Raw genomic sequence first — 27206 nt, forward strand, 5'->3', positions numbered from 1 at the left:
GTGCATTGCACAAAACCCAAAAGTAAAAAGGATGGGGTTCAAGCAGCAGCTCACAATTTTTAGTAACAATACTAAAAGAAGTTAATAGCTCCTCTGATCTCACCAAGCAAGCAAGAGATCTAGTATGGCAAAAAGTTACACAAAGACAAAACCATCAAATAGCAATCCAACACTCAGACACTGTCCTCCTTGGACACTGACACAGACCTGCTTTCTTTTAAGAAGCCATAGCTGCTGAAGACAGCCTTTGCTGTTCTCAGAACACTTCGAGACCTAACAGTTTCATGGGACCTATGCTTGCCTTCACTCAAACTCCACTCTGGACACTGACAGTCTAGCCCCACACTGGGCACTTGAAAAGCTGAGACAAATTCAAAGTTCCTCAATAAAAACAACCTTCACAGAACTTTTTCTTTCATAAGAAAATTCTTTTGGATCTTTAGCCGGAGCAGATTCTGGCAAACAATATAAAAGCTGTGTAGGAGGAGATCAGGGTGGTCAAGGAGACAAAGGGAGAAGACCTGGCTTTATAGGAAAGAGGAGAGTTGGATGAGTCAATCCCTTCGTGATTGACCAATGACACATTGTAAGCAGATACAATATCTAACACGGTCTTCTTTCTCTCCAAAGCTCCTCTGTTGTTTCTGGCTTCCACCTCATTAATTTCCATGAGAAATCGCTTATCAGGAGTTATCATTTAACATGCCTGTGCCATCCAGCATCTTGCTACTCTCTTCCCTGAGATCCAGTGGTCATTCGTCATCCTTTTATTTAAGGAATGTATTTTTCAAGAAAGTACAAATCTAATAATAAGAGAAGTCAGACCCTTTCCCTCTCCAAACTATGAACTTTTCCTCTTTTCACTTTATAGAAAAAATCAAATTAAAATGTCAATATTGTAATATTTTCCTTCTACATACACCTGTCATCTAAGAATCTCAAAAGTCCTAGTCCTGGCAAATAGTGTTATTTTTGAGAGACTGGGCAGTAAAGTTAGTATGTGACATAGTTTAAGAACAAAACCCAGAAACACAGATTGCACTCCCTTAGTCTAATTACTGCCCCACTGTGCTTTTCTCTCTCTGATTCATTCCACAATCCTAACTTACACTAAAAATCTGAAATAATGATGATTTTCTATCCTAGCTCCATTTAGATGATATTTTACTAATAGTTCTGGTAAGACGCTGTGCAGTGGATAATGGACCAAGTGAAACTGCATCAGCTGAAGATAATAGTATCACATCTAAGAAGAGTCTGGATTTTTCTAATTTTACAGTTTTGAGATATTCAAGCACATAAATACCAGCCAAATGAATACCCTGCTTTAGAAAGCATCCTTTTTTCAGTCAGAGAGACTTAAGGTTCTGCTGAAATGCCTTTCTCAGGAGAAAGTGACTTGAACTGAACCTTAGTACTTCTCTGACTCAAGGCACAGCATGCAGCCCAACCAATTCACTTCATATGGGAATACTAGGTACAGATCTCTTTTCAGTGGAGGCTTTAAAACAGGAGCAGTCCTTAAGCAATCAAGATTCCTCTGTCCTTTCTAACCTTAGTTCACTTTCTATTAAAAAGGAGCACAATGGGGTATATTCTAATATTCCTCTGCTAAACCTCCTTAAAAGCTTAGAGTTGTTCCTCTTCTCACTGAAAGACAGGAACTGAGTGCAGTTGAGAGACCAGACTGTCTCTTGGCTCCTCTTCCTCTGCCTTTCCCATACATGGTTAGTTCTGCTATCAGATCAAATCCATTTTTAGCATGTGTGAGCAATTTTGATGATCAGTGGTAGAAGGCATAAACCCCCTACATGTTGCTTGAAAACTGTCTGTGGGGTAGCAAGGGACCAAGCAATCATCCAGGCATATTCAGCTTGCTGCCTTTTCTCTGGGGAGGAGAAGAAACATCCATCAGGGCCTGGGTGCACCTGCTTGCAGCAGAGGGTGAAGGGGGACCAGGGAGGAGGTTTCTGCCACTGTTACTTCCAGGAGAGAGGAGGAAAACAGGGGAGATACCTGGTGGAAAGGATCATCTGAAGGGCATCCAAACCTCAGATCCCACCCTGGGTTCCAAACTTGCATCCAAGTGCTAACATCAGATCTCCTACCCTAAATAAAGGTAGACTTTCTTTCCTTCTCATGCAAAGGGAAGCTGTTTAGATTAGCCCCACAAATAACTGCATTGTGATTCCCAAAGCAAGAATAACACTTTTGACAAAAGCACATCTCCATATTGCAAGAAGAGCTGCTCTTTCGTAGAGGTTGATACCTGACAAAATGGAAGTTTTACGTTTCATTTAAAATTGAGCCACATAGCTTTCTAAATCAATATCAGTGTCCTCAAATCTCAAACCAAAAGTACCTGCCAAAGGAAGAGAATGACTGTTCTCATCGTTCTAGCCATCAAAGTTATTTTGATCAAGTCTGTGTGTATTTTTAATAACAATTTTCCTTCTCTCCCTAAGTCTTGTTATTCATTTGAAGGTAAAATTATACAAAAAGAGGAGCAACTCTCTGAAAAAGTGTGAGGACCTCTGGGACAAAATCAACAGCTTTTTGCCAACTCAGTATCTTGAATTACATGTGTGACAGAAGTCACTGTGAATAGTGTTCTTCATAATATTAGTATGCTTTTAAATATTTATTTTAACAACATATAACAGTGTCGAGACTAAAATAAAAACCACTTACAAAATTTTTGTTTGTCATCTCTAACATTAATTTTTGTGACAATGATATGTTTACTACACCCATGTTCCCATGAGAATGGATGGAAAAGATTTCCTCAGTACCATAAAAGCTTCCATAAGAGCTAGAATTTGAGCAATCCTGAAATTGTCTAAGGATGTTTCGTATATTGTCTAAATCATGTTGAGATTTACACAAGAAACCTCTACCAAAACCACCTGGAATCGGTGAGGGGGAAAAGCAAATGTTCTAACAGCTTTACCATTTGTAAACATTGTTCTCAACGATGAGCAATAATTTTAATAAAAATATTTAAAATATTCAAAAAATTATGGAAAGTGTTGTTTAGAATTTACCAGAAACAACAATTTAGTTAGATGCTGTGTTAATGAGGTTCTAGCTTTACAAAATACTTTTGTTCATGGCATGCACAAAGTTATGGATAAGGTGTATATTCTAATGAATGAAAGCATTACAGCAGGTAACAGCATAAAACATAAAAATCTGTGACAACATTATTGTAACCAGCATGTGGTCATTTAAAGCGGGACCTGTTGGTCATGCATCATATTTATAGCTATATGTATACACTCATAAACAATACATATGTCTGAGTATTTCACAAATAGTTGTCATTTTCAGAAACATGACTAAGATCAAAATGAAATACCACAAGCTGAATCAAGAACTTTTTATCTAACTTTATTATTGTTCATGATTCCACTTTATGATTTTGCAACTAGAAAATATAGACCTCTCAAAATGAACTTCTGGATAAATTTTATTGAAGCATGTTGAAAAGACAGTGAAAGATCAGAATCTGACCTGTATCGTATAGACAGCTAATAGCTGCACCAGCAGCTTGCTAGCTGCTAACTCCTAGCAGGCTTGCTAGATGTAATGGGAAGTTTTTAGATTGTTTTCTATGGAGCACAGTTTGGTGATCTAAACATTTATGGCATTTTGCACATTTTCTAAGAACAAATTCACAATAGCTTCTTTTGACTTCAGAGAAAAATAATTTTTTACATTCACTTGCTTTCATAAGCATGCTTCTAACATTTAAACAACCTCTAATGTTTCTCAGATACTAAACCAAAAGGGAAATTTATAACCAAAGCACTTAGTATAAATGCAATTGTCTTTAATGTGATAGTAACAAAATAACAAACAATATGTGCTGCAGCCTGCACATAGGGAGGAACAATGATGGGAAAATGAAACAGCAGAGCAAAAATATATATCATTCACTCATTGAAGATGACTGCTAAAGAAGCTCTTCGAACACTCTACTGTTTCTTCTATTTTTTATAAAAAGTTATTCTAAATAATTAAAGATATCCTCATTAGCTAAGTCAACACCTTACTACAGCATTTACATTAGAAACAAAAAAGAACAGTAGAGATTCCGATTCTGATTTTGGCCAAAAACCCTCAAACCCCACAGTAAAATTTTGCAGACCAGGAATATATTTTTAGGGATTAAAAATCATTAACTTTCAGTTTACTGCAATGCCTCCAAAACAATGAAAAAAAGTTTCTAAATTGTCTCTGTTAGTATGCAAATAATGTCATGTACATGTGACACATGATGTCAAGAATTCTATTTCATTTCTTACAGCTGAAGGAACATAATATAGATGCTGCTTCTATAATATGGTTTGAAGTGGAGTTATACATACCTGCCCATACCAACTGTATTCCAGCATTGCAACCTCAGTGAAAACCAAGCCTTAGAAAACTCAGAGCGAATTCGTGAATACCAACTGTTTCATGTAAGACAAAGCCTATGACTATGCTGTAACTTTCCCTTTCAAGGGAGTGTGCTACAGTCTACAACTTTTTACTTAACCACCAGCACTGCTACAATTATAGCTTTGTTGCAGTGTTGTGCTCTTGCAGCTAAAACCTGTTGATAATGAACCTGAACCCATTATTTTGAGTCAATGAATTGAAAGAAATAGGGCAAAGAATGAAAGCCACAGGGCCAATTACCAGCATTCTTTGATGTATTACTTGCTAGCACCCACCAAATCACTTTGTGTCTTTGTCTTGATCCCCTCTGTTATTCATTAAATATTCTGGAAGGGTTAGAGTTCAGATAGCTAATTGCACAGACAGTCTTACTTGGTGGGGATTCTCCCTACACTGACACTTTCCCCAACTGTGCCCAGCCACCTTGTATTATGCCAATTAATCCAATTCTTGGCATTTTTGTACAATCTTCCAGGTTCTTTTAAAGCTTTGCCTAAAATGTTTTCACTCAGGCTTCTACAACAGAGGCTGAAGAAGATTTAAGAACTGGATAGATAATGTTTTACAATCGTCTTCTTCCTTCTTTGTGGAAATCACCGACCTTAGCAACCCTGTTTTCCTCCCCACATGCTTGTCTCTTTATTTACAAGCATGGTGTCTATTAATTTATTGCAGATGTAGAGATGAGATTGATGATTCAGAAAGCCAAATTTTAGAATATTGCATTCTTCTTCTCACTCCTCCCTACTGGAAGCTATTCGCAACACACATATAGATTATCTCCTCCTCTTTGTTTTTGTCAGAAAGGATCTTCATTGAATTGAGATTTAGATATCTTTCTATGTCTTAAAAGAGAATTTCTAGAAATAGTCTGGTAGTTAGAAAAAATAAGTTATTGTTCTTCTTCTCTGATATTAGTGCTTGGAATGTTTCCAGTTCCAAAATTTCATAATAAAAAGGGAATAAGTTATAATCATGAGAATACAAAAAGGGAAATAAAAACTTTCTGTTCTGTAAGATCAAAAAGTGCTCATCAAACTCAATAACTGTGCCTGGGCTTCCAGATTCAGGAAATGCACAATTAACACTGTCCTAAATTTCATCCAAAAATGGGAAGTAAGACCTCTGTTTCCCAAGTTGGACACTAATTCCACATATGTAATTCTGCTGCCACAGATACCCACATTCCAAACATGTGGCCCTGGAAAATTAGGAATTTGGAATAATAATTTGGGGGCACAAAACAGAAGTTGCACAGTTAGGACAAAGCCAACTCACAATTAGGTATATACTTTTTTTTTTTTTTAAGGTAGTTTCACTGCAGGCAATGTCAGTAACTTTAGTTCCTCATAGTCACTTCCAGGTGGCTGTGAACTGTGAAATCAGTGTCAGAACTTGGAAAGCAGGAAGCTAGCAAAAAGACGTAAAACGGGGTCCTCAGAGTATATGCTGAGATTCAATATGCACATACAAGTGGTCCTTTAAGAATGTGGCCACTGAAATAAAAGGAAAACAGCAGTCACAGAGAACATGCTTTGATTATTTTTAATCATAATTTTAGGTACCTAAGTAATTATCCAGCTATATAATTATAATTTTTTAGAAATACCAGTGAGTTTTTAACGTTATACTGCAGTCGTGAGTGTATTTAATAAAGTTATAACTAAGGAATGTTATCCTTGAATTACACTAAACAGATATTGTAATGAGTGAAATGATGAAGTCCAAGCTAGAAAAAAAATATGGAGATTTTTCAATAAATCTAAAAATTAACAGTGTTTTAGCATTTCAGATGATCTGACTGTTAATCTCCATCCGCATATAACAGAAATCCAATATCCTTCAAGCAACCAGGTCAAAAGAACAGTTCAATAATTACAGGAGTCTTATATAAGAATCTGTAAAACACCCAGGAGTACAGGGTAGTTGAAGAAGATTAAAGAAAGAAAGTTTGTTTATAGATTTCATTCTTCTGCCACAAGAATCTAAATAAGCCCACGATGGTGATTTATTCCCTATGCAGATACACAGTCCAAAATAGAAAGTTATTAATAACAGTTTTGTGAAACTAATTGTATTTTACTTACATATTCAGAACCACTCAAGCTCCATCTTCAGGTGAATGCTGTGTAAAATATTTCTAGTCTAAACAAGATACCATCAATGACCTCACTTTTTAGACTGACCTGTTGACTAATGCTAAACTCATCATCCATGAATTCATACTGGTTAAGCGTTCACTTTCAAACTTCATTTCATAATCTACTTTAGCATCAAAACTAAGATGACAATAGAGAGTTCTCTGAACTAACTTATTTTTACATAATCATGTCCATGCATAAAATATATATCTTTCACGCTCTATGACTTGACTTTTTCTCATGAAATAGACCAAACATCTGTCTCATTAATATGTGATTTAAGCAATCAAGATATCGAGTTATTTCTCGTCAAAGAACAGTATTTTTTTTAATATCTGAAAATGAAGACAATTCTTAGAAATAAGAAAATGTTATCTAACTGTATCTAACTGTAAAGGAAAAATGTACCTTGAGTCAGTGGGGCAGATTTGGGCTTGTTGATAATAGTATATAAATATATATATATTCCAAAGGTGATCAAATTGTAAATTGCAAAAGTTAAAAGACTCCCAAAGAATTATTCTTTAAAGGGGTAAAGATTTATTCTAATTCTATCAGTTTTGGAAAAACTAGCCTGTGATTTCTGAATTCCTTGATTTTGCTGCATATATCATACACAACGGGAAGCCCTCTATGCTGTATTATCAGAAGGCATGTTGAAGAATGACTTCATTAGTTAGAGAAGGTTAAGAGGAGCTTTGGACTTCTGGGATCTAACTTCAGAGAGCTGCTCATGGAAGAATATTCACAGCTCAGCATGTGAATGCTTTCTCCCCCAATTTCTCCTCTGCCTCACCTGAAGAAAGCAGCTGGCACAACTATTTATAATGCAGCTAGGTCAACAGACTGATGCTTCACTTCCTTGAACCAAGTCTTGCTATTTAAAGAAGGTATGAAATTCTGCTGTTCTGACTTTGTCCCCAGAGGTCAAAGGACTACTTCTGGTTCAAGAGAGTGGAGAGCTTCCAGTCTCCATGTAACAAAATTAACAAGATTTAATTTCTAAATATTCATTTTCTGCACCGAAGGAACCAATCAGAAATATTTTGAACAGGGTCCTAATCTTTTAAGAAGACTTCACCATTATGGACACATTTCAGAACACCCCAGAACCATCAGTCTGCCTGGAAGCAGGCACCCATCACTCCAGTTCTGCTGAAGACCTGCTCAGCAAAGCCCTAAATGGAAGGGAGGAGTCCTACGTGTAACAGTAAGGTAAGATGGGTTTGCATATTACTGCTATTGGAGTTTTATATAACCCCAGTCAACTGCCTTCCAAAATCAGACAGTGCTCCTTGAAGAGCTGAGAACAATTCTTTATTCCAGGTATAGCTCCCATTACCTTTTTAGTGTAGGAAACCAAGACATTGCCAACACTTGAACAAACATACTACTTAAATATCTGCATTGAATGTTTACTGCCATCCTCTCTGCTTATTCCTGTATTGCTGGATTTGACATTGAGACTTTAAAAGTCTAAGGTGTACTTTCTGTCAGTAAAGTCTTTTATAGCTGTGAGGTCCTTAAGGAAATGGTTCACTATATGTCTGTATAATGCTTTGCACACTGGGGCCCAGATCTTGTTGAAGAAACCACAATTAACCAATAACATCTGACAACAAGCTCTTTCAGTCCTGGCTGAGGCTTCCAGCAGTTCTCTGTTGTTGCTGAAGTCAACACCAATCCCTTATGACTTCAGCAGGAGTGGACCAATGCAGAATCCTTTCAGAAGTCCCATCTCATGTCAGGTCGATAAGTTTGGAAGTCTTCTAGACACCTTTCTCTATAAATCAAGTAGTATGTAACATAAATGACTTTCCCACTGAGTAATCAGGAAGAACAGAAATTCATGTGTGAATAGGCTTATTACAGCTTACCGATTAATATTTAACTCCTAATTCAGAACGCTTTAATAAAAGGACCTCCGAGAGTGATAGCATAAGATGTACTTGTACTAGACATGCAGTACATCAAAGAACAGAAATAAGGGTTGATATCCAAAAAGAGCAATTGCTTTGAATTTGAAGAAAAGGGCAAGCAGTGACAAAATCTCTTAAAGAAAAGGTCTAATTTATGCTCAACTAGATTCTTAACTGCATGTAAATACAGGTTATGTTGCCCTGGTGGACCTAAGCCTGACTATCTGACCCCTGTACAAACAGTGCATCATCACGTTAAAACTGCCTGTTTTTCCAAAGCGGTAACAAGTTAAATACCTTCTCAGTAATAAATAAATGAGATACAGTAAGGATTATATGAACCTTTCTTCTTAAATTCTTCATTTAAAATGCTGCAGTCCAAAGTTATGTATGCTAAATACAGCAAGAATATTATATGATTCTGAAACTAGTCACACTAATGCATCTTTCTTCTTTCAGTAATGTGGTTCAGAAACTCAACTTTTTCCCTGGCAATTGCATCTTATTTTTAGATCCTCTCTCTTAGCTAATAAGCAGTATATTTTATTATAACAGTGGCAAAAGTCTACCATCCTGCTCTTTAAAATATTGTAAGTGATTAGGAATTTTACCTGAATCATAATTACAAGAGTTGGTGGTATTATTATTATTTACTTTTCCACATTAGAAGAGCTTGTGACTTTTTCCATGAACTTCCTGCGCTGCACAGTACTCTGATGAACTAAATGAGGCACCTCAAGTTTTCAGAGAAAAAGGACATCTATTTTCATGTCTGGAACATTGTAAGCATAGCAACTAACTACAAAACCCAGCTCAAAATTCTACACACAAGTCAAAAGCATTGATTTGTTACACTGCCTTAACAACCTGCAGTACAAAAATAGATACAGATGATCAGCCTCAAAATGACTGTGAGCTGAAGAGATATGATAAATAAAATAAAACAGTTGACCCTCATCTCATCACAATGTTACATATATACAGTATAATTTGAATGCTGCATATAACCAAGCTGGTCCATGAAGAGTGAAACTAATACAGTACTGTTTCCTATGGAATTGTGTTATATGTCCCTTAAAACTTCCTTTCACAGGACTGTCAATTCCCTCATTTTGGACTCTTCATCATAGCCACTGCACCTTCCAGTGTGCTTTCATATGCTGTTTGGACAGGAAGCTGGTGGCACAGCGTGTTGTTAGAGTGCCTACAAACCAGTAGGCCAGCACACACGTGCTGCCATTGCTCGCATGTGTGCATGTGGGGCTGCGTGATGAAGGGCCTTCCTGCTCTGCACTGCAGTTTATGCTTCTTCCCCTACCCACCTGTGGATCTTTATAACACATAAAGGAACTTCTGTTGAAAATGGCCTGCAGGTTCAGGAATTATTGAGATGGTAGGATGGAAAGGTTGATGATGGGCAAACAGAAGGCAACTGCAATCACAGAATGCAGCATTTCTTTAGGAAGCTATATTAAAAATGATCAAATATTGCTGCCTAGGAAAAATGAAGGTGTCACTTTGAAACTGAACTTCTTGAAACACTGCTTTACTATGAGACATTCAATAGTTTCTCATTTATTTAACATAATGTAATCTGAGGAGTCACCACAGACATTTTTCCTGTGGGAAATAAGAGTAGAAAAACTGGAGTTACACAGTACATTTCCTTACAAAAATGAAAATTAAACACACGTCTTAAATGTGATTTTATAGAAATTCAGGATATGTTCCAAAATTACGAAACTCTCGATTGTTTTCAGGGTAGTTACGGAATCACCTTGATGTCTTTTGAACCGCAGAAAAGCTACAAGACGACGTATCTAAAACAATATGAAGGAGAGACAATACAGAAATAATAATATTTTTTTAGGCAAATCTTATCAATTTGAAAAACTAATGCATTTCTTCATAAGGGGCAGAATTCTTGTGGATGCAACTCTGTAATGTTAACGTTAGCTTCAGCTAATGAACACGTAAGAGTAGATGTAATTGAGAATATAAATTCAGTGCTTTTAATATGTAACAAATAGTAGCCAGGAAAGGTAGAAAAGGTTTTAGGCAAACAGTATGTATAGGGGAGTATATCTGATTTAGAAATGCAAATCTGATACAGAAAAACAGTAATAGTAAAAATAGTGGAGAAGAATCACAAAAACTTGAAAATCAAATATGAATCAATCAACACTAAACTGGATTTTAAACCCAGTGAGTGAAAGCTCAGATCTTTTTAACTGTTGAAAGTTTCTGAAGTATTAGGATTTGTTCAAAGATATAATCAGTGCCTTGCGTGATCTAATTTCTGACTAATATCTAATAATGGAAATTACAGTGACTTGCTTAATGAAACATATTGCATTAAACATGTATATTATACTTCTTTAAAATCTTGAAGAACACCATTTAATACATCACCTGGGAAAATTCCCTTTTTACTGAGAGGCTGTTCCTGAAAGAACTAACATGCATGATGAACTTAAGAGCTGTAAATAAAGCCAGTGAACCAAATGGCTGCATAAGGTCAACAGTGGTAGCAGGAAAACTGCATGAAAGTCTAAGAGTATGCTTATTTTCAGAGGAACTTAATCAAACTATCAAGAAAATCCACTTTTATCTTCCATCTATGAAAGAAATAACTGTAGAAGGAAATAATTGGTAGCGTAGTTGAGGTTAACCACATGAATGTTAACACATCAGAGATTTAGGTGTTAGTGTTGAATGAAGAAAATTATAGATTCACCTGTTTGCCGCATAATTTGGCACTCATTAATTAACTGAAGTCTTGGAGACTGTATTTCTAAGTCATGTAGACGCTTTTGAGAATCTCAGCTTTATGTGCCTCAGGAACCGATTTCTGAGTTTAATTTTGGATGTCTATCTTCTATAACAATAAACAGCAAGTCAGTTCGGGCCACTTGCTTTCTTTTTTTTCTTTTTTCTTTTTTTTAATTAAAGAATGAATGTAGTAAAAACTGTATTGCCACCACCTCAGCATATGTCATATGTGATATGACATATGTCACTTGTTTGTTTGACTACCAGGTGCTATGTGCAAGGGAATCTTTATTGCTGTGATGAAACTGATGATGATCTGTTCGGAACAGCCAGAGAATTAGATCCTTAGCTAACAAATGTTTGGGGCCTCTAATTGGCTGATCATATACACATTTACAATGTCTTATACATTGGGTCTCTTTCACTGAAACAGCTTTGATTTTTATATATACTTGAACACATTCACACATACACACAGAATGTATAGATGTATATGTGTGTAAATATATATACTTACATATTCAGTAATACTGAATAATGAGGAATAAAAAATGACTGGCAAGAGCCTACCTCTTTTAATAGAGATTCTCTTTTTATTCTTTTTTTATTTTTTGAGAATAAAGTCTGGTTAGACCTCATTTCTTCCAAATATGAGTTCTGTGGAGAAGTGTTTTAGTATTGTTTTTTGAATCAATGGGCATAATGCAGAGCAAGACATTTCTATCTGCAGAGAATCGTCACATTTTTAGAAGCAATACTGCTGTTATCAAGAGCGGCCCATTAACTGTGGCGATAACTAGCACAGCAGTGAGGGAATCGCTTCTGAAATGTCATCAACATTTCTTTTGCTAGAAAATGTGCTTAAAATAGCTCTGTACGCATGGAGACCTGACTTGGTATAAAGATTTCAGATAAGGGTACAGGAAAGTTGGGGGGGGGTGTGTGTTTTTTTTTGGGGGGGGGGGGCGGAGGGTTCCTTTTATGTATGTTCAATTTTATTCTCACAGACACAAGACTTTAAAGGCCTGGGTTACCCTTAGGTTTTATTACCTAAGATCCAAAAGAGTACAAGCATGTTTTTTAAATAATAATTTAAATACAAATCAGCAGAGTTCAGAGATCAGAAAGTCTGTTTGTTGAAATATCACTGGCTGGAATGCTTTCAAAAATGTTTTCAGAGTTATTTTTCTCTTTAAACACAAAGATTCTAACCTTAAAAATGCTGCTTTTCTAGACCCAAATCAAAGTTCAGTAAAGTCAACTTGTTTTCAATGGGCTTTGGAATAGGTTCCAGGTCTTTCAGTTTGCAGATGGTAGTTCTTAGCCAGCCTGCAGGGAAGCTGTTTGTTTTATTGTAGAGCTAACGTGTGTGTGTGGGGGGGGGGGGGCGGGGAATTATATTGTGAGTACTCCAGATAATCAGCACACAGCTTCTAGTGCTAAGTACTTTGTATCAGATATTGAAAGGCATTGCATTTGCAAGTTGTCCTTGCTTGGTCTCCTACTTCTACCAGTGGTCAGCAGCGGAGGTTGCAGCAGACAGCTCTAAGATGAACTTACTGTCAGGTAGGTCACAGATACCCATATCACTATCCTAAAGTGTGAGCTTTAGTATCCCACAGTCATTTGTGGAGCAGTATTGTTGTAACAGGTGCTGATCCTGCTGTGAAGGAATGAAGTAGATACTACTGACTTAAAGGGGAAAAGAGGCTCGTGATCATTTGGATGTAAGAGAAGTGGACTGAGTCTCTGGAAGAAGATCATCTGGATTGCAAGAGGAGTGGCTCAGTGGTTACATCCTACACAAAGACTTCAAAGAGTCAGGTTCAATTCCTGCCTGAACAGGGATTCCCTGGATAATTTTGAGCAGTTCATCACAAGTGGCATTCATCTCTAAAAGAAAAGTATCTAGTCTAAGTAAAGCAAATGTCTGTCTTTTAGACAATGGTAAGAAAAAGGACCTCCAGAAAGTGATTCTCTTTCTCCTAAGACAGATTATAAAGGCAGGAAAACTCTTTTTTCTTGGGAGGCACCTATCTCTTTCCACTGATCACAGAAGGGGACTTGGGCAACTTTACTTAGATGTCTAATATTTACATGGCTAAAAAGCTAGGTCTGCTTAGGAAGTTGTGGAAGCTAAGCTTTATAGTTTGAGGAGCTGAATCTGTGTCTCAGGTTTTCACCTGTAAAATGTGACACCTTACTTACAGTGAGACAGTGTGAGGGATAAAACTACAAAGTTTATATGATGCTTGTGCAATATGTCAGTGGGACCAGACAGTTACTTAAGATAAATGGATAGAAAAGTATTCTGGAGGCAGTGAACCCTATTCAAAAGATATGAACTGAATGTTTTTACTCTGATTTGGGTGTTTTTGTTACCTAAAGCAAAAATCCAGAGAAGGGACTAAGTTTGGAGTTTGTATGGACTAGATCATACTTCAAAGACTCAGTATGAAATTATTAAAATCTTAAAATTATTAATCATATCACTGAAGCCACAAAATCAACAATTTCAGTGGCACAAACTGGATTACAATGTTTACTTGCATTCAGTTCCTCTGGTCTTTCCACAATAAAATTTCACTGAGACAATTGGAGGTTGTTGTGGCAACATTCAGAAATTTTCTTCCTCTATGTTTAGATACTGTAGACTATCTCAAGACCCAGTGCAGCTTATTTTTAACTGTTCCCATCCTTTGACTGGTAACTGTGATCTGTTTCTTTCAGTATTAATGAGGGAGGACATAGTTCAATATTTGTTGTTCAAATACGAACAAAATGTGGAGTCTGCTCTTCTTTAGAAATATGCCCATGATTTGTAATACCACTAATGAAAGTTACAGGCTTAGAGTACCATTTAGTTCCAATCCAGTTTTAGTTCCATAATCTGTCAAAAAAAGCTGCCATTGGCTTTAGAAAGCCATTGAGATCTGTTCTGCGTAAGGAATTATATATCACAGACATATTAATGCTCCTCACAAAGTTATTGGATCTGCATGGCCAATGGAGTTCTGCTCCAACCTAGCATGGCATTACAACATGACAAACTGCAGTAAATTAAAAGAAAATATTCTTGGGAAAGATAAAATATAAATAAACAAAACTTTGATTATCCATATATTGGTCTGAAATCACAGTGCACAGAGCAAGTGTTTAGAATCAAGTATCTCACTCTGGAACCAGCTTTGCTATCATTGCTACTTATAAATTTTGGTCAAATAACTTGCTCAGATTATGTGCAGTGTTCATGTGATGGCCAAAAATATCAGTAGATAGAAATAAGCAGTAATAATTATCACAGTTTTATCCCATGTAGTGTAAAGCAGATGACAGATATGTAGTATTACCAGGTGTGTCTTTTTTGCTCTGCTTTTTTCAGTGTTTTTCTCTCTGCCTAATTTTTCATCTCTTCTTTGCTCCCTTTCTCTGTTTTGATTTCCTTAGATGTTTACTCTGACTTCCAGCATTACTTTTCATCATTTTTCTTCCTCGCAGGCACTGTTTTTTCTAGTATTAGTGATATTACAGGAAAGTATAGTTCAGAGAATTATAGTTGTTACTAATGTGCTCCTGGAACAGCTCCTCTGTTGTGGTCTGTATCCAGCTTGATTTCAAATGATTGATTATAGGGATCCCAAAGGTATAATATTGAATATGCACTGTCAGCATGATAAAGGCTATAGGGTCTACCCTGAAAAATCAAAAGAAAAACTGGAGTAATGGAGAGAATAAAACTTTCATATAGAAATTCTTAATTAACTGTTTTTTCCAAATATTCTTTTAATCAAGGGTAAAAATTATTTCCAAAGCCACTAAGTAAATGGGCATTTTTCTTTTAATTTCTATGATTTTTGAACAAGGTTCTGTGTAGATGTTGGGTAAATTAACCATTTGTGTCCTTGAACAACTTGCTTTAGGCAAACGAATGTACTTGTTTAGATATCTGAAATCAAAGGGGTGGTCTTTGTCCTGGGTGGTCTTTATCCTTGTTTTCAGTCATAGGCAATTAATCCAGCATTGTGTGCATATCTTGTCAGGAACTCTTCTTTAAATCATAGCCTTTTTAAAAGTTCTCAAATCTAAAACATCATCTAAAACTGCCACAATTTCTAGTTATCTACAAAAGGCCAAATGGAATATATGAAAGAAAATAGCTCCTAGGTTTGAATTTTGTATGCCATAATGGCCTTGAGCTAAATTTTACAGTGCAGTCACTTAACCTACAGGCAAAATTTCATATTGAGAATACTGAGAGACCTGCACCTATAATGAGTGCTACTGGGCACCAGTATAATATTTCATTTACATTTCTCACAAAGCAATTTTTGTTAATCTTGCTGCATGAATGGAAAATTTCATCCCATAGTCTCCAATTCACTACCCTTATGAACTCATAAAAAGGTCTTTTAACCACTGCTGTGATTTTCAAGTGGAAATAATAAAATGGCAAGAGTTAAATATTAATATTCAGTTCTTGCATTGTGCCGTTCTTTGACACCAATTACAACTTGAACTTCACCGAACTCAGAAAGACTTCAGACTTCATTCAATTAGCAGTAATAGGATTAAAACATAACTGAACTGAAGGATTAAATAGGAAAAACCCTTGGCAAATGTACACTACATGTAGCAAATTAATCTCAAAATAAATATGCAGTCCTGGGTGAAATAAGTGGAATGTGGAAGGCCAGAGGTGTGGGGGTTACTCTGTCTGTGTGTGTCTGTGTGTGTCTGTGTGTGTCTGTGTGTGTCTGTGTGTGTCTGTGTGTGTCTGTGTGTTTTCTGGGTTTTTTGCTTTCTTGACAACCTCCGCAGTTTGCATGGCTTTGAAAATTATGATGGCTGTGAAATAACAGTAATTTTTCTTCCTTTAGGCTTATGGACACAAGAAAAAGTTGTTGCTGTTCACAACAGATATTCTCCTTTAAAGAGCACCAAAGCACTTTGTCTGTTACATTTTTATCTGTTACTAAATTTGTCTATGGTTCTATCCCATGGACAGGAATTATCGCATTCAAATAGCTGTTTCCTGAGAAAGGATAAATATGCCCATGTACAGAGGGAAAGAGCCACGGGAACTAAAGCTGTGTGTCTGCACTACAGATATGAACACCTGGCGACTGATTCTCCTTGTGGAAGAGAATTCTTGTGTTACTTTATCCTTATTGACTTGTTTTTCTTTTGCTTTGTATCCACATTTGATGGGCAAGACATTACTTCATTTTCAGTGCCTTTTGGGTCTGCCTCTACAGCTTGTGATACAGCTCTCCAAAATGGAGACGCTTTAAGTCTCAGGGAGCACATCTGAATTCTGAGAGAAATGGAAACATCCTAAAACTCCCTCTGAGAGGTCAAAAACTGCCTGATCTCAGACACAAACACCAGTTTGTATCCTTCTCCCAGAGACAAATACAAAAGGTTTACATCATGTTTTGCTCATCAAAAACTCATATAACAGGACTTTCAAAGAATAGCAACAAATTTGCAGATCCAGGTGTGAGTCAGGTAAAAGTTACTCCAGTAGCTTTTTTTTTTTCTTCTTTTTCCCCCATTATTATTTTCTCCCAACTAGTGGAGAAAGCAAACCCAGTAGAGGCTGTAGGATTCTATTGTCAATAACCATGTGCTTCATTCCTGGAAAAATGCACTTCAGACAATACCTGAGAATGACTGAATGACCTTTTGCAGAACAGTACAAACATTGGTAGAGGAAGATACTACAGCGATTTGGAAATGAGCATCATTGGCTGCCTAATTCCAAAATCTGACCCTAATTCTGACAGATAAGAAGTCCACAACAGAAAAGAAGGAAGAGTAGTTTCACAGATGAAGCTGATTACCCAGGGTGATTATTGAAGGTTGCCTTGCATTCAAGAAGCTTGTTAACGAAACATTTTCATGGGAATGGATATGATAACAAGCAATATGAGGAAAGGCCATGTTATCAAGATCACAATGTACCAGAAATCAGCAAGACTTTAGAGGAAATAGGGCTGATGATAAAAGGAACAGGAACACCATGATTGAGATGCAGAGAGATATGGTGGCTTATATGGGGATATATCTTCTGATCTGCCACCAATGGCAGCGTTACAAAGAACCAAGGAAATGGTCCATTCATCTCCAAACCTTCAAAATTAGCTACAAAGTATACAGCCTCTTGAATCAGATTACTTCAGCCTGTGCTGTTTTGCTGGACTGAAGGTAACCACAGATAAATCATGACATCTTGACACTATTTTTGTCGTATTTCAATCTGATTTCAACTACCTGTAGAGGCTACCTAGAGTTTCCACTCTTTTGAATCTCTTGCCTCTCACTTCAAGAAGAAAAGTTAACCTGAACTGATCTAGAAAATTGCAAGGATTTGGTCCAGTTTCTGTAGCAGATATTTTTAATGTCCAGCCTCTGATACAGTGTTATTTTCCAAAGTTTTTGAGTGCTAGCCTTCAAAGGTCCTAGATCTTTGCACAGAAAAATAATATACAAAAGCTCTAAATGAACCTAACCCTATTTCACACAGCTCAGAAAGTAGACGGGCCATTTAATTAGACATGAACATCTGCCTTATGGTCAAAAGGCACTGAAATTCCGGGGATCATTGGAAATAGTTTTGAATGCAAGTGCAGAACTACATTACCACTGTCTCAGAGGTAGGAAATAGTAGCTGATGCGACAAAGTTCTCATTTGACACCACTGGATCACAGCATAGCCCAGAGACCTTGTCACATCCAGAGCAGGACCTAGCTACTCCACGTCATGACACCAGGGCTTTCTGTTAAATTTTAATTTAAAATGCCCCCTTTAAAAAGAAGAGAGTCACCATAATCACCAGTTCAGATCTGTCCAGATGCAGAACTGACAAACACATGAAAATGTCAGGCTATAGGATTTGATCTGGATTGACTTTGAACACACAAATCCCACTTTGGTGGGGAGGGGCGAAGAAGAAGTGGAGGAGCACACAACTCAGACTCCAGCCATTTAGAAATGGTTGTCATTCTTTATAAAAATTAAGAGACTTTTAGCTCTTGAAAACTGCATTCCTATGTTAATCCAAAGGCCAGCCATTGTACAAGCCATCAGAGTATAGGCTTCCAGACACTGCACTTGTGATCAGAGCCTTGACCTAAAGGAACTCTCATTTCCACACTGGATTTTTTCTGGCTCCCACTATGTCTGTGCTGCATGGCAGATAAGCAATGTTTGATTTCAAAAGTCTTTAGAAAGAATTTGAGAATGAAAGGAGCGATAAAGAGAGAGGCTGAAGAGCTGTCTCAAATTAAAGTTTGATCTCCTGCAATGGCAAGTTTATTTGTGTATCAGAAGAGGATAACACTATGAGTATTTTTCAAAATAAGAAAGCTCTCAGAGATTAGAGTCAAACTGTTAGACAACTTGCAGATCTGATTTGCTTAAGGCCATCTCCACAAACTGCAGAGCAAATGAGCTAAGGCTTACAGAAAAATGCATAAGGACACAAGGTTTCTTATTTTTAATATATTAATACAGCTGAAAATAAATAATCCTGCTTTTTCTAGGGAGGTAAGGGAACCATAAACACTGCAGGGACTTTGCCCCTAGCACCCCGTGATTTACCTGTTTTTTATAAAAGTCAGCACCGGTTCAAAGTCATAAGAAGACGACCAACCACTGTTAATATGATTACTTTTTTCTCTGTTATGCCTGGACCCAGACTACGCCATCAGATTCTCACTTTTATGCGCAATATAAAATTCAGACACAAATTTCAGTTAAAAAAGAAACCATTTCTGTTGGATCTTTATAACAACTAACAGGGGTTTTTTTTGTTTTTTTTGTTTTTTTTAACTCAGTGACAATTCTGATATCCAGAGTGGAAACTAATTGCCCTGACAATTAAATGGTATTGCCACAGCACAGCCTTTATGCATTTGTCCTAATAAATGTCAGATGAAGCTCAACTGCTCACTTCAGCTGATGCTAATTTAGGCTGAATACTGCCAGCTATTCAGAGAGAATTTTTGCTTTAAATAAGATTAATCTCAGAAGTGAAGTGTGGGTTTCCTTTTCCATATAACAAAGGCCATTGGTTATTCATTAAATCTGAATTATAGGTTTAACAAACACTTGCATAAGAATCATTAATATCATCTGTTATATAATTACTAATGCAGTGCATAATACTTAACATCTCAACAGTCAGTTCTCTTCAAAATTCAAATACTATAGCCCTTGTCATAGAGAATCACACCACTGTTTCAAAGCCCATTTTTCCCCCAGTAACCCTTCAGCTATTTATTACTGCATTTGAACTCTAACTCCCATCTTGGTTCTTACCTTCCCACTGAAGTCAATAGGAAGCTGCAAGCCCTGCAATGCTGTTAATTCTGGGCCAGCATTTCAAAAAGTGCTGATCTGCTTTGCAAGTCTGTGGAGCTGATTCATTTTCTCTGTTGTATGAGACAAGAAACTGCACCTCCTTCCATTAACAGTGGATAAACTTGCATACCCCCAAGGTAGGGCCAATAGTGTTTGTACTGTCATTCTCTACTTTACAATTGCAAAACAGTTTTTAACTGCAGATGGGACCTGATAGTATTCCCCATTAAAAAAAATGGCTGATCTCTTCCTTGCAAATGGGGTCTGTACCCATTTGCACCATCCATTTTAAAATATATACTAAACAGCACTTGGTTGTCAGAAGAGAAATTTTACAGAACCCTCGCAATCTATACTTTTACTCATAAAATTGTTGTGCCTGGGAAGGTCTCTGGGCACTGAAGCCAGGCAGTCACGGAAGAGCCCACATTTACATCAGTAAATTATTTTAGCCTCTACAGTAGCACAACTACTTGCAAAACGCCAGTTAGAAACTGTCCCCAGACCTCATAAATTCCAAACCTTTCTGAAGGAGAGCACTAGCTGTCATGGGCCAAAATTGTGCTAAGAACTCTTCTAAGAGATCCTAAGAGGATAATATCAGTGCCTGGAAAAGTTCTGGGCATATTTAAATTTTTTAGTTTAGACAGACATCTCACTCTTGCCCAAGACTCTGAGCTGAGAACACATGGAAGAAATCAAGAGATCCTGTGATATAAGCATGACTATTTTCCTTTGCAGACCTGTCTTCCCACTTTTTGGCCTCCTTCATACAAAGAATCACAATATGCTTTAGACCAAATCATCCTAACAGGACACAGCTTCAAGTCCTTAGAGAATTGTTACCTCTGAGTAAGTGATTCTAATTTTGAGTCAAAGTGATCCAGCATTTTTAACGCACTCCTCAACTGATGCAGGTGATGAACATACTGAATTTGCCCTCAATATCACAGACATCAGTGTAGAGAAAGTGCTAGATTTGGTGATTTCCATGTTATAGGAATTATTGCACAGAAGTAGGTCAACAGCTGTGCTCAGATGTGAAGAGGTGTGTGAAAGAATAGACACAGCAAAAATAAAAAGGTCTAAAAAATGGCAAAAAAAGATGAAGTATGTGGGAGGAAGAATGGAGACTGTGGACTTTACACACTGTAAGGTTAAAAAGATGAAGTCTGTGAAGTTTGAAAAGGAGAAGAAAAGAAGAGATATTATAGACGTCTACAAAACAATGAGTGAGCCTGAGGATCCCACACAGATCTCTACTTATTTCCCACTCACCCACATCTTTTGCTCTCCATTCTGCTCCTCCTCTTTCCAGATCTTCCAAAACATATTTTGTTCTTCCTCCCACTTCCCTCTTTCCTCTTGTTTCTGATCCCTTCACCTCATTTCCCTCTTTCCTTTTCTCTGTATGCTTTCTCATGATGTAGATATCAATACCAAATATAAGAATTTTATTAATATCAATAATAAATGTACAGGTTGTCCATAAAACTAAAAAGTAATGAATTTCAGACGACTGCCATGAAAAAAATCTATGTGAATTCAGCAAACATACAGGCATCTGTGTAGCTAGAAACTGTTCAGCAAACAGTTTGGGAAGACTTAAAAAGCATAATAACCTCAATTACTTTATTTCTTGTAATTAAATTTTAACCCTTCTGCATCATCTCATAAACTAATTTGAAAGTGGAATCAAGAAGGTTTTGACTTCCATACTTTCTCGGAAGCAAAAGGCAGAGATAGAATTCATTTGACTCGTGTGTATGAGAAAATGAAGATGCCTACATCCAAGCTAATTATCTAGACTCTCTTTTCAGTAAACAGGGATAAAAAGGGCAGTCTGAGGGTACAAACCATCTTACTTGTTAGTAAATGCCTAACATAAGCCATATAAAATGGACCTTAAAAGTGCCTACTTGCCGCACTGACTACAAAAAGTGGCTGAGATATCTAGTTCAGATTTAGACACATATCGAGATAGAAGATATCCCAAGGGAGGCATTCTGAAGTACAATATTCAACTGTATGGATCACTGCTCTATTGTAGTGTAAGCATCCTTGTGTTACTGTGTACTGCTAACGTATCATTTACATGGGAGCTGTTGCAAAGCCCTGATAAGATATTACAGACACTACAGAGGTAGATGAGATGTATACGTGTGTTTGACAAGGATATTCTTGGATATGAGGTGCACCTTACTTGCATTCAAATTAGCTATTTGTATGTGGGTAGCAAGATGCTGCCATTCTGTTTTCTCTTTTCCTAATCAAGACAGCCCTAACAATTCTGGAAAGAACAGACACATGACAGTAGGATAGACTTTGGCAGTTGCAGGCAAAAGAGATTATGCACGTATCCACCAAAAGGTAAATCCTGTTTAGAATGTTTATGTACCCTTATATCAAATGTAGGGTGTCACTGCTACCAATAGAGGACTTCAGAAAGAAGAGGAAGTGGAAAATACTCATTGTTGCTGGTATTGGGTAAATGAGACTCCCCTACATGGGAGATATAAGACAGGCAACACAGGACTTCTACATATAGCAGATATTTGTGGCATTTAGAATACTGTAAGAAAGCCATGACTTTCCTTCTTGCAGTATCTGGATTAGACCTGTTCTGTATTTAAACATAAAAAGTTGCCTACCAAAAAGTTCTAAAAGAATAAGTATTAAAATAAAACCCCAGAAGCTTTAAAATACCTAATTTAAAAGAGATGTAGCCATTTATAGAAATGCTTTTGTGAAGCATAACTCCCAGCTTCACCAGGGTCCCAGGTCACAGTGTTGGGTGTTATTCTCACTAATCACTCTTACAGAATTTGAGAAGATCATAGTAGGGTATGTAGTTGGGTATGTATGGGTATGTAGGGGGTATGGGATATATAATAGGGTATGTAGATCACAGTAGTATTTTTAAATGGTTAACAGGCAGACCTTATGTGGAGCTTTCTCCAGTAGATGAGACAAGTATCACTCCAGCCTCACTAGGAGTTATGTGAAAGTGTTTAGCAAACAGCTACCTTGTAGGTGCTGGGAGTCAGGTGAAATGATTCTTGCCCAAAGAATCCAGCTTCCAGCCACTACTTTGTGTGCCTTTGCTGTGTATACTGGGGAGCCTGTTTTCAGTCTTTCAGTATCTTTATAGGTGCTGCTGGATTTTCAGCAGGTTACCCTTAAACCTCATTTAACACCAGTTTTTAGTTGATCAAGCCTTCTGACTCCTAAGTCCTCCTCAAATTTACAGGTTCCCAGGTCAAAGTCCCCCACCTTGCCACAGACTGGGCTGATACAGCTTTTCATTTTCTGGAGGTGAAGCTTTGCTTACTTCACATTAAAATACACATGATTTACTTGTGCACACATTGTGAAAAGACCCATGCTATTCTACGCCAGCAACATTTTTCTATACTCTCCTCTTTTCCACTGCTCCAGTAATGAAGCCACTTACACAGGTTAAGCTGTTTTCACTAGTTGAAAATATATTTTTATGTAGCACTGGCCCAAGAACTCATTCCTGTGCTAGTCCAAGGACAACATCCAATCCAGCAATGATCCCCCGTTTCCAAGTCCATTTTCAGATCTGTCAGTTATTTAGTTGATTAATCCAATTATTCCATGACAAGTTTACTAATCAAACACCTTGAGGAAGTCTGACTATATTATTAACATTTTTACCACTATCAGCCAAATTTGAATTCTGATTGAAACAGATACAAAGTAGGCTTGACATTCATTCAAGAGCAGAAGTCACACATTCTGAGTCACAAATACCACATCCTACATTCCTCTGGATTTTCTTTCAGTTCTCCAATCCAGATATTTGCTAAAACCAAAGTCACTTAGCTCATAAGACCTACAAATAATGCAAGAGAAAACCCAGTAGCTCTTTTACTGCCTTTCTATAGATTGATCTGCCTTCTGGGAGAGTAAAGATGATTCTCTTTGTTCAACACAAAAGCTAATCTGGACCCAAGTTTTGTGTCACAAAAAAGAGGCCTCAACATGAGTCATATTCTGAACTCTGTTTCTTAGACCTTTGCCAAGGTTCTTCTAAAATAGCAAATTCTAACCCTTTCTTGCTACCTTCCCAAATCCTTGATCTCAAATATAGTGTTCTCAATGCTGTTTTATGGTACTTCTTCACTCAGGATGGATTCCTCATTAGTGCTGACTCTGATTGGGAAAAATATCATTAAGATTTTTTATCATTTTACTATTGTGCAAATGTGATACACTTATCAACACCAGAACCTCTGTGAATGCAGAGAAAATGCAGGACTTCCAGAAAATGATCTGTTCTTACATTCTATAAACCCTGAGTTCTCACCTTGGCCTTTATATCCCCACAGAGATTTGTAATTCTTCTCTTCTTCACAACAAATCCCTTTTCACCTACCAGACACACAGTCTGCAGTGAACAGATTGGCTTTGCTGTAAAGCCTCTGGTACAAAACTTACTCAATCATAAGTTTTGCTAGTGAGGAATGAGAGTCAGTCCTTGATGGCTTGATGGCTGCCCACAAGTGGGTGAGAAGAAATGTCTAGAAGTCAGCCTCTCTGTAGAAATCCAGCTTAAAGCATTGCTACTTAATAATGGATTGGGCACGATTTCTTGTCTAAAACTGAAACCTGAAACCTGTCTTTGAAAAATTCCTCTGATGACCTGATCTTCCTTGAGATCTTTTGGAGATGTTGCTTCCTGCCTACTTTGACTTCTGCACAAGAATATTTTTGTTTTTCTATTTTTTTCTACTTTTGATATTTCTCTCCAGTAATATATGGCTTTCTATGTCTTTTTCATCATTATTTCTTTACTTTTTTTCCCTCTCCTCTTATTTGTTTTTTTTCCATTTTTCCTCAGTCCATTTCTCCTCGATGCCACTTCCTTCACCATTTCCCACTTTATATTTTCTCTTTCTCATCCCCCCTTGCTTTCCTCTCCTTCACTCCCTTATTCCTTTTTCTTCACCTTTTCCCACACCTCCTTCCCTTGTGATTTCCAGCCTGCGAGGAAGTGCTATCCCCACAGGTCCTTCAGCTCCCTTTGATCACCTGCTAGCCTCTGTGGGAGCACCTCTTCCAGCAGCACTGCCTGCCCCAGTCAACTCAGAGTCAGTAAAGAGGCTAAGAGGGAATTGCCTTCCAACAGGAGCCTGGGGAGGGTTAGTGCCACCCTGCAAAATGAAGCAGCCAGTCAGTTTGCCAAAGCAAGGAAATCGGCAAGAAGACATGGCGCCAGCCACGTGCCACCTCATTTATTTTCCTCCAATTAAAGGCAGCCTGTAGGGAAAGTAGCATGCCAGTATAGTGCACTGGTGTACTGACCTCTCTGAGTGCTTGTTAGCGCTCACCATACTCAGCATTTCCTCTTGCTGATTGATAGAATGATATATGTGTGTATGGCAGAGAGCAGATTTATTACAGCACATTAGCCAGACAGGCAGACAAATGCCCACAGGGGCAGAAAAGCTGTAAGGAATAAATAAAAACTTTATTACTTTTCTTAAACTTCTTTTCCCCAGGCTACAGTGCAGAATACTGGAGGAGCAGGAGAGCGGAGAGAGCCCAGAAGAGAGAGGGAGTGGCAAGAACTGGAGGGAAAGTTTATTAGCAGTCAAAGATTTAAAATATTCATTGTTGGATTCAGAGTTTGGATAGTAACTGAATCTCTGCTTATCTTTTTCTTTTCCTTCCCACTGCTAAATGAGAAAGAAACGGTCAAGATATCAGATATCAAACTAACAGATGTAACATTTCTGAAATGGCTACTTGGCTACTCCACTCACTGCAGTTTAGCTTTCCTCAGTTTAATAAATTAAAAACAAACTAGTATCACCCTTTATCAACAACTGCCACCATGTGGTATCTGAAATACCACAGTTATTTCCCATTTGAGTAAAGAGAAATATGGTGGCATTATCTGTTATGTTCAGTAATTGTTTTTCAAACAGTGAGTTTTGTAATGCACAGCCAGCACCAGATAACCTGGGCGATGGGCTGCTGCCCTGCACCCCCATGCAGACCCTGCTGAGACAAAGGAGCTGTGCGATATTGCCTCCAAACCCTGCGTACAGAACGGTGACCACCCTGCCGACCTGCTTCTCCTCTGCCAGTCCTTGGGGCAGGGAGTTCAGAGAAGAGCCGAAGGCTGCCCAAAGCTGTCAAAAGCCATGGAGAAAAACTGTAGTCCCAGAGGACTGTGCTAACAGCTGCTGGGCACAGGTTTGCCGGGAGGCGGTCGTTCCCTCTCTCCCCACATCATGAGAACCTGCACCCGCTGCCCCAGGGTGAGGGGCACCCCTACAGCTGCAAGGTCCCTTCCCCTGCCCACTGCAGCTGGACCTCAGCCTGTCTGCTCCCAGGAAACGTCGCACAATGTGGAAAGCAAACTCCAGAGCCATTCCACTGTCCAAAGGGTAAATGGACTGTATGTCGTCACACTTAGCTCATTAGACAGTTGTGCCAAGATTATTGATTCAACTAGCATGTTTTGATGCAGAATGAGCACAAGAAGTTGTTAGTTAATATCCCAACACTTGCTTGAGCCCTATATATGTTTTTTTAGAAAATGTTAAGCTTAACAGCTTCACCCCTCACCTCCCTCCTGGATTTGATTTAGATGAACTTCAAAATGAGGTAATTATGTTACAATTAAGAACAGCTTTCTGCAGATAACACAGCATTCTGAAATCTGCTTTGTAAATGTTGGTAATATAGGTACCTCTGAGATTGCTGGAGCTTTGTCTGATGAAAAGCGTGTTCCCAGTGGAAAAAATCCATTGAAGCCAGAATACTGTGAAACTGGTATATGACACTGTGAATAATGTGCATGGGCTTCTTCTTGAGGGTGCTTGTCTGTCCACTCTTGATCCTGTAGCTTTCCTCTGAGCTGAAACTGTAGTCCAGTCAGTGCCTGCAGCATTGCTTTATTTCTTCCCTTTCCACTATTAGCAGAGCTGAAAAAATCACTATAAAACACACACACATACAAAATAGAAGCAGCAATTTAATTTCTTGCACAATGTAATTCTACTATTGCAAGAGAAAAAAAATCCTTAAATATAAAGCCAAATTAATGTTATGGTTATACGGCACCCATAAGGACACAATCCCTAACACACTACTAAAAAAAAAAAAAAAAAAGATGAGAAGAAACAGTTGGCATTCAGTTAACAATCATGTTTGGAGGTTTTTGACTGACTTTGTTATTCCAAGGGAAGCCAGGTACCAGTCTCTTGGGATTAGGTACAAAGGCGAGAAAAAAGTGGACATGTATGAATCTCAAAGGTGACTGCTGGGTTAATAAAACAGTCTGTTTTCTGTTCACCCACTCTTCCTCTCAGTGTGCAAGTACATTAAAATATGTCAAAAGGAAAGCCATTTGCTGGGGAGAAATAATTCAGCTAAAAGTCAAAATTTCCAGCTGGTATATTGCCTTGGTGTGTGCAAGTGCACTAACAAAGTGACCCACGCATCTCGCTGGATGAAAGTTGGTATCCTCATTAAAGTAGAAACAAACACTTGAAAATAGGAACAACTGCCAGCTTAAAAAAAAAAAAA

At 37.7% G+C, this 27206-nt stretch overlaps 1 protein-coding gene across 1 annotated transcript in view; it reads right to left on the reverse strand.

The window, feature by feature from the left end:
• TFEC (transcription factor EC) overlaps positions 1–26568 on the reverse strand; it is a 91407-nt gene extending 64839 nt beyond the window's left edge. The window contains exon 1 of the mRNA XM_013947347.2: positions 26368–26568. Within this exon, the coding sequence (XP_013802801.1) occupies positions 26368–26568 (201 nt within the window). The remainder of the gene's footprint in view (positions 1–26367) is intronic.
• Positions 26569–27206: the final 638 nt, after the last annotated feature.

The sequence above is a fragment of the Apteryx mantelli genome, chromosome 1 (assembly GCF_036417845.1).
Source record: "Apteryx mantelli isolate bAptMan1 chromosome 1, bAptMan1.hap1, whole genome shotgun sequence".
Lineage (NCBI taxonomy): Eukaryota > Metazoa > Chordata > Aves > Apterygiformes > Apterygidae > Apteryx > Apteryx mantelli.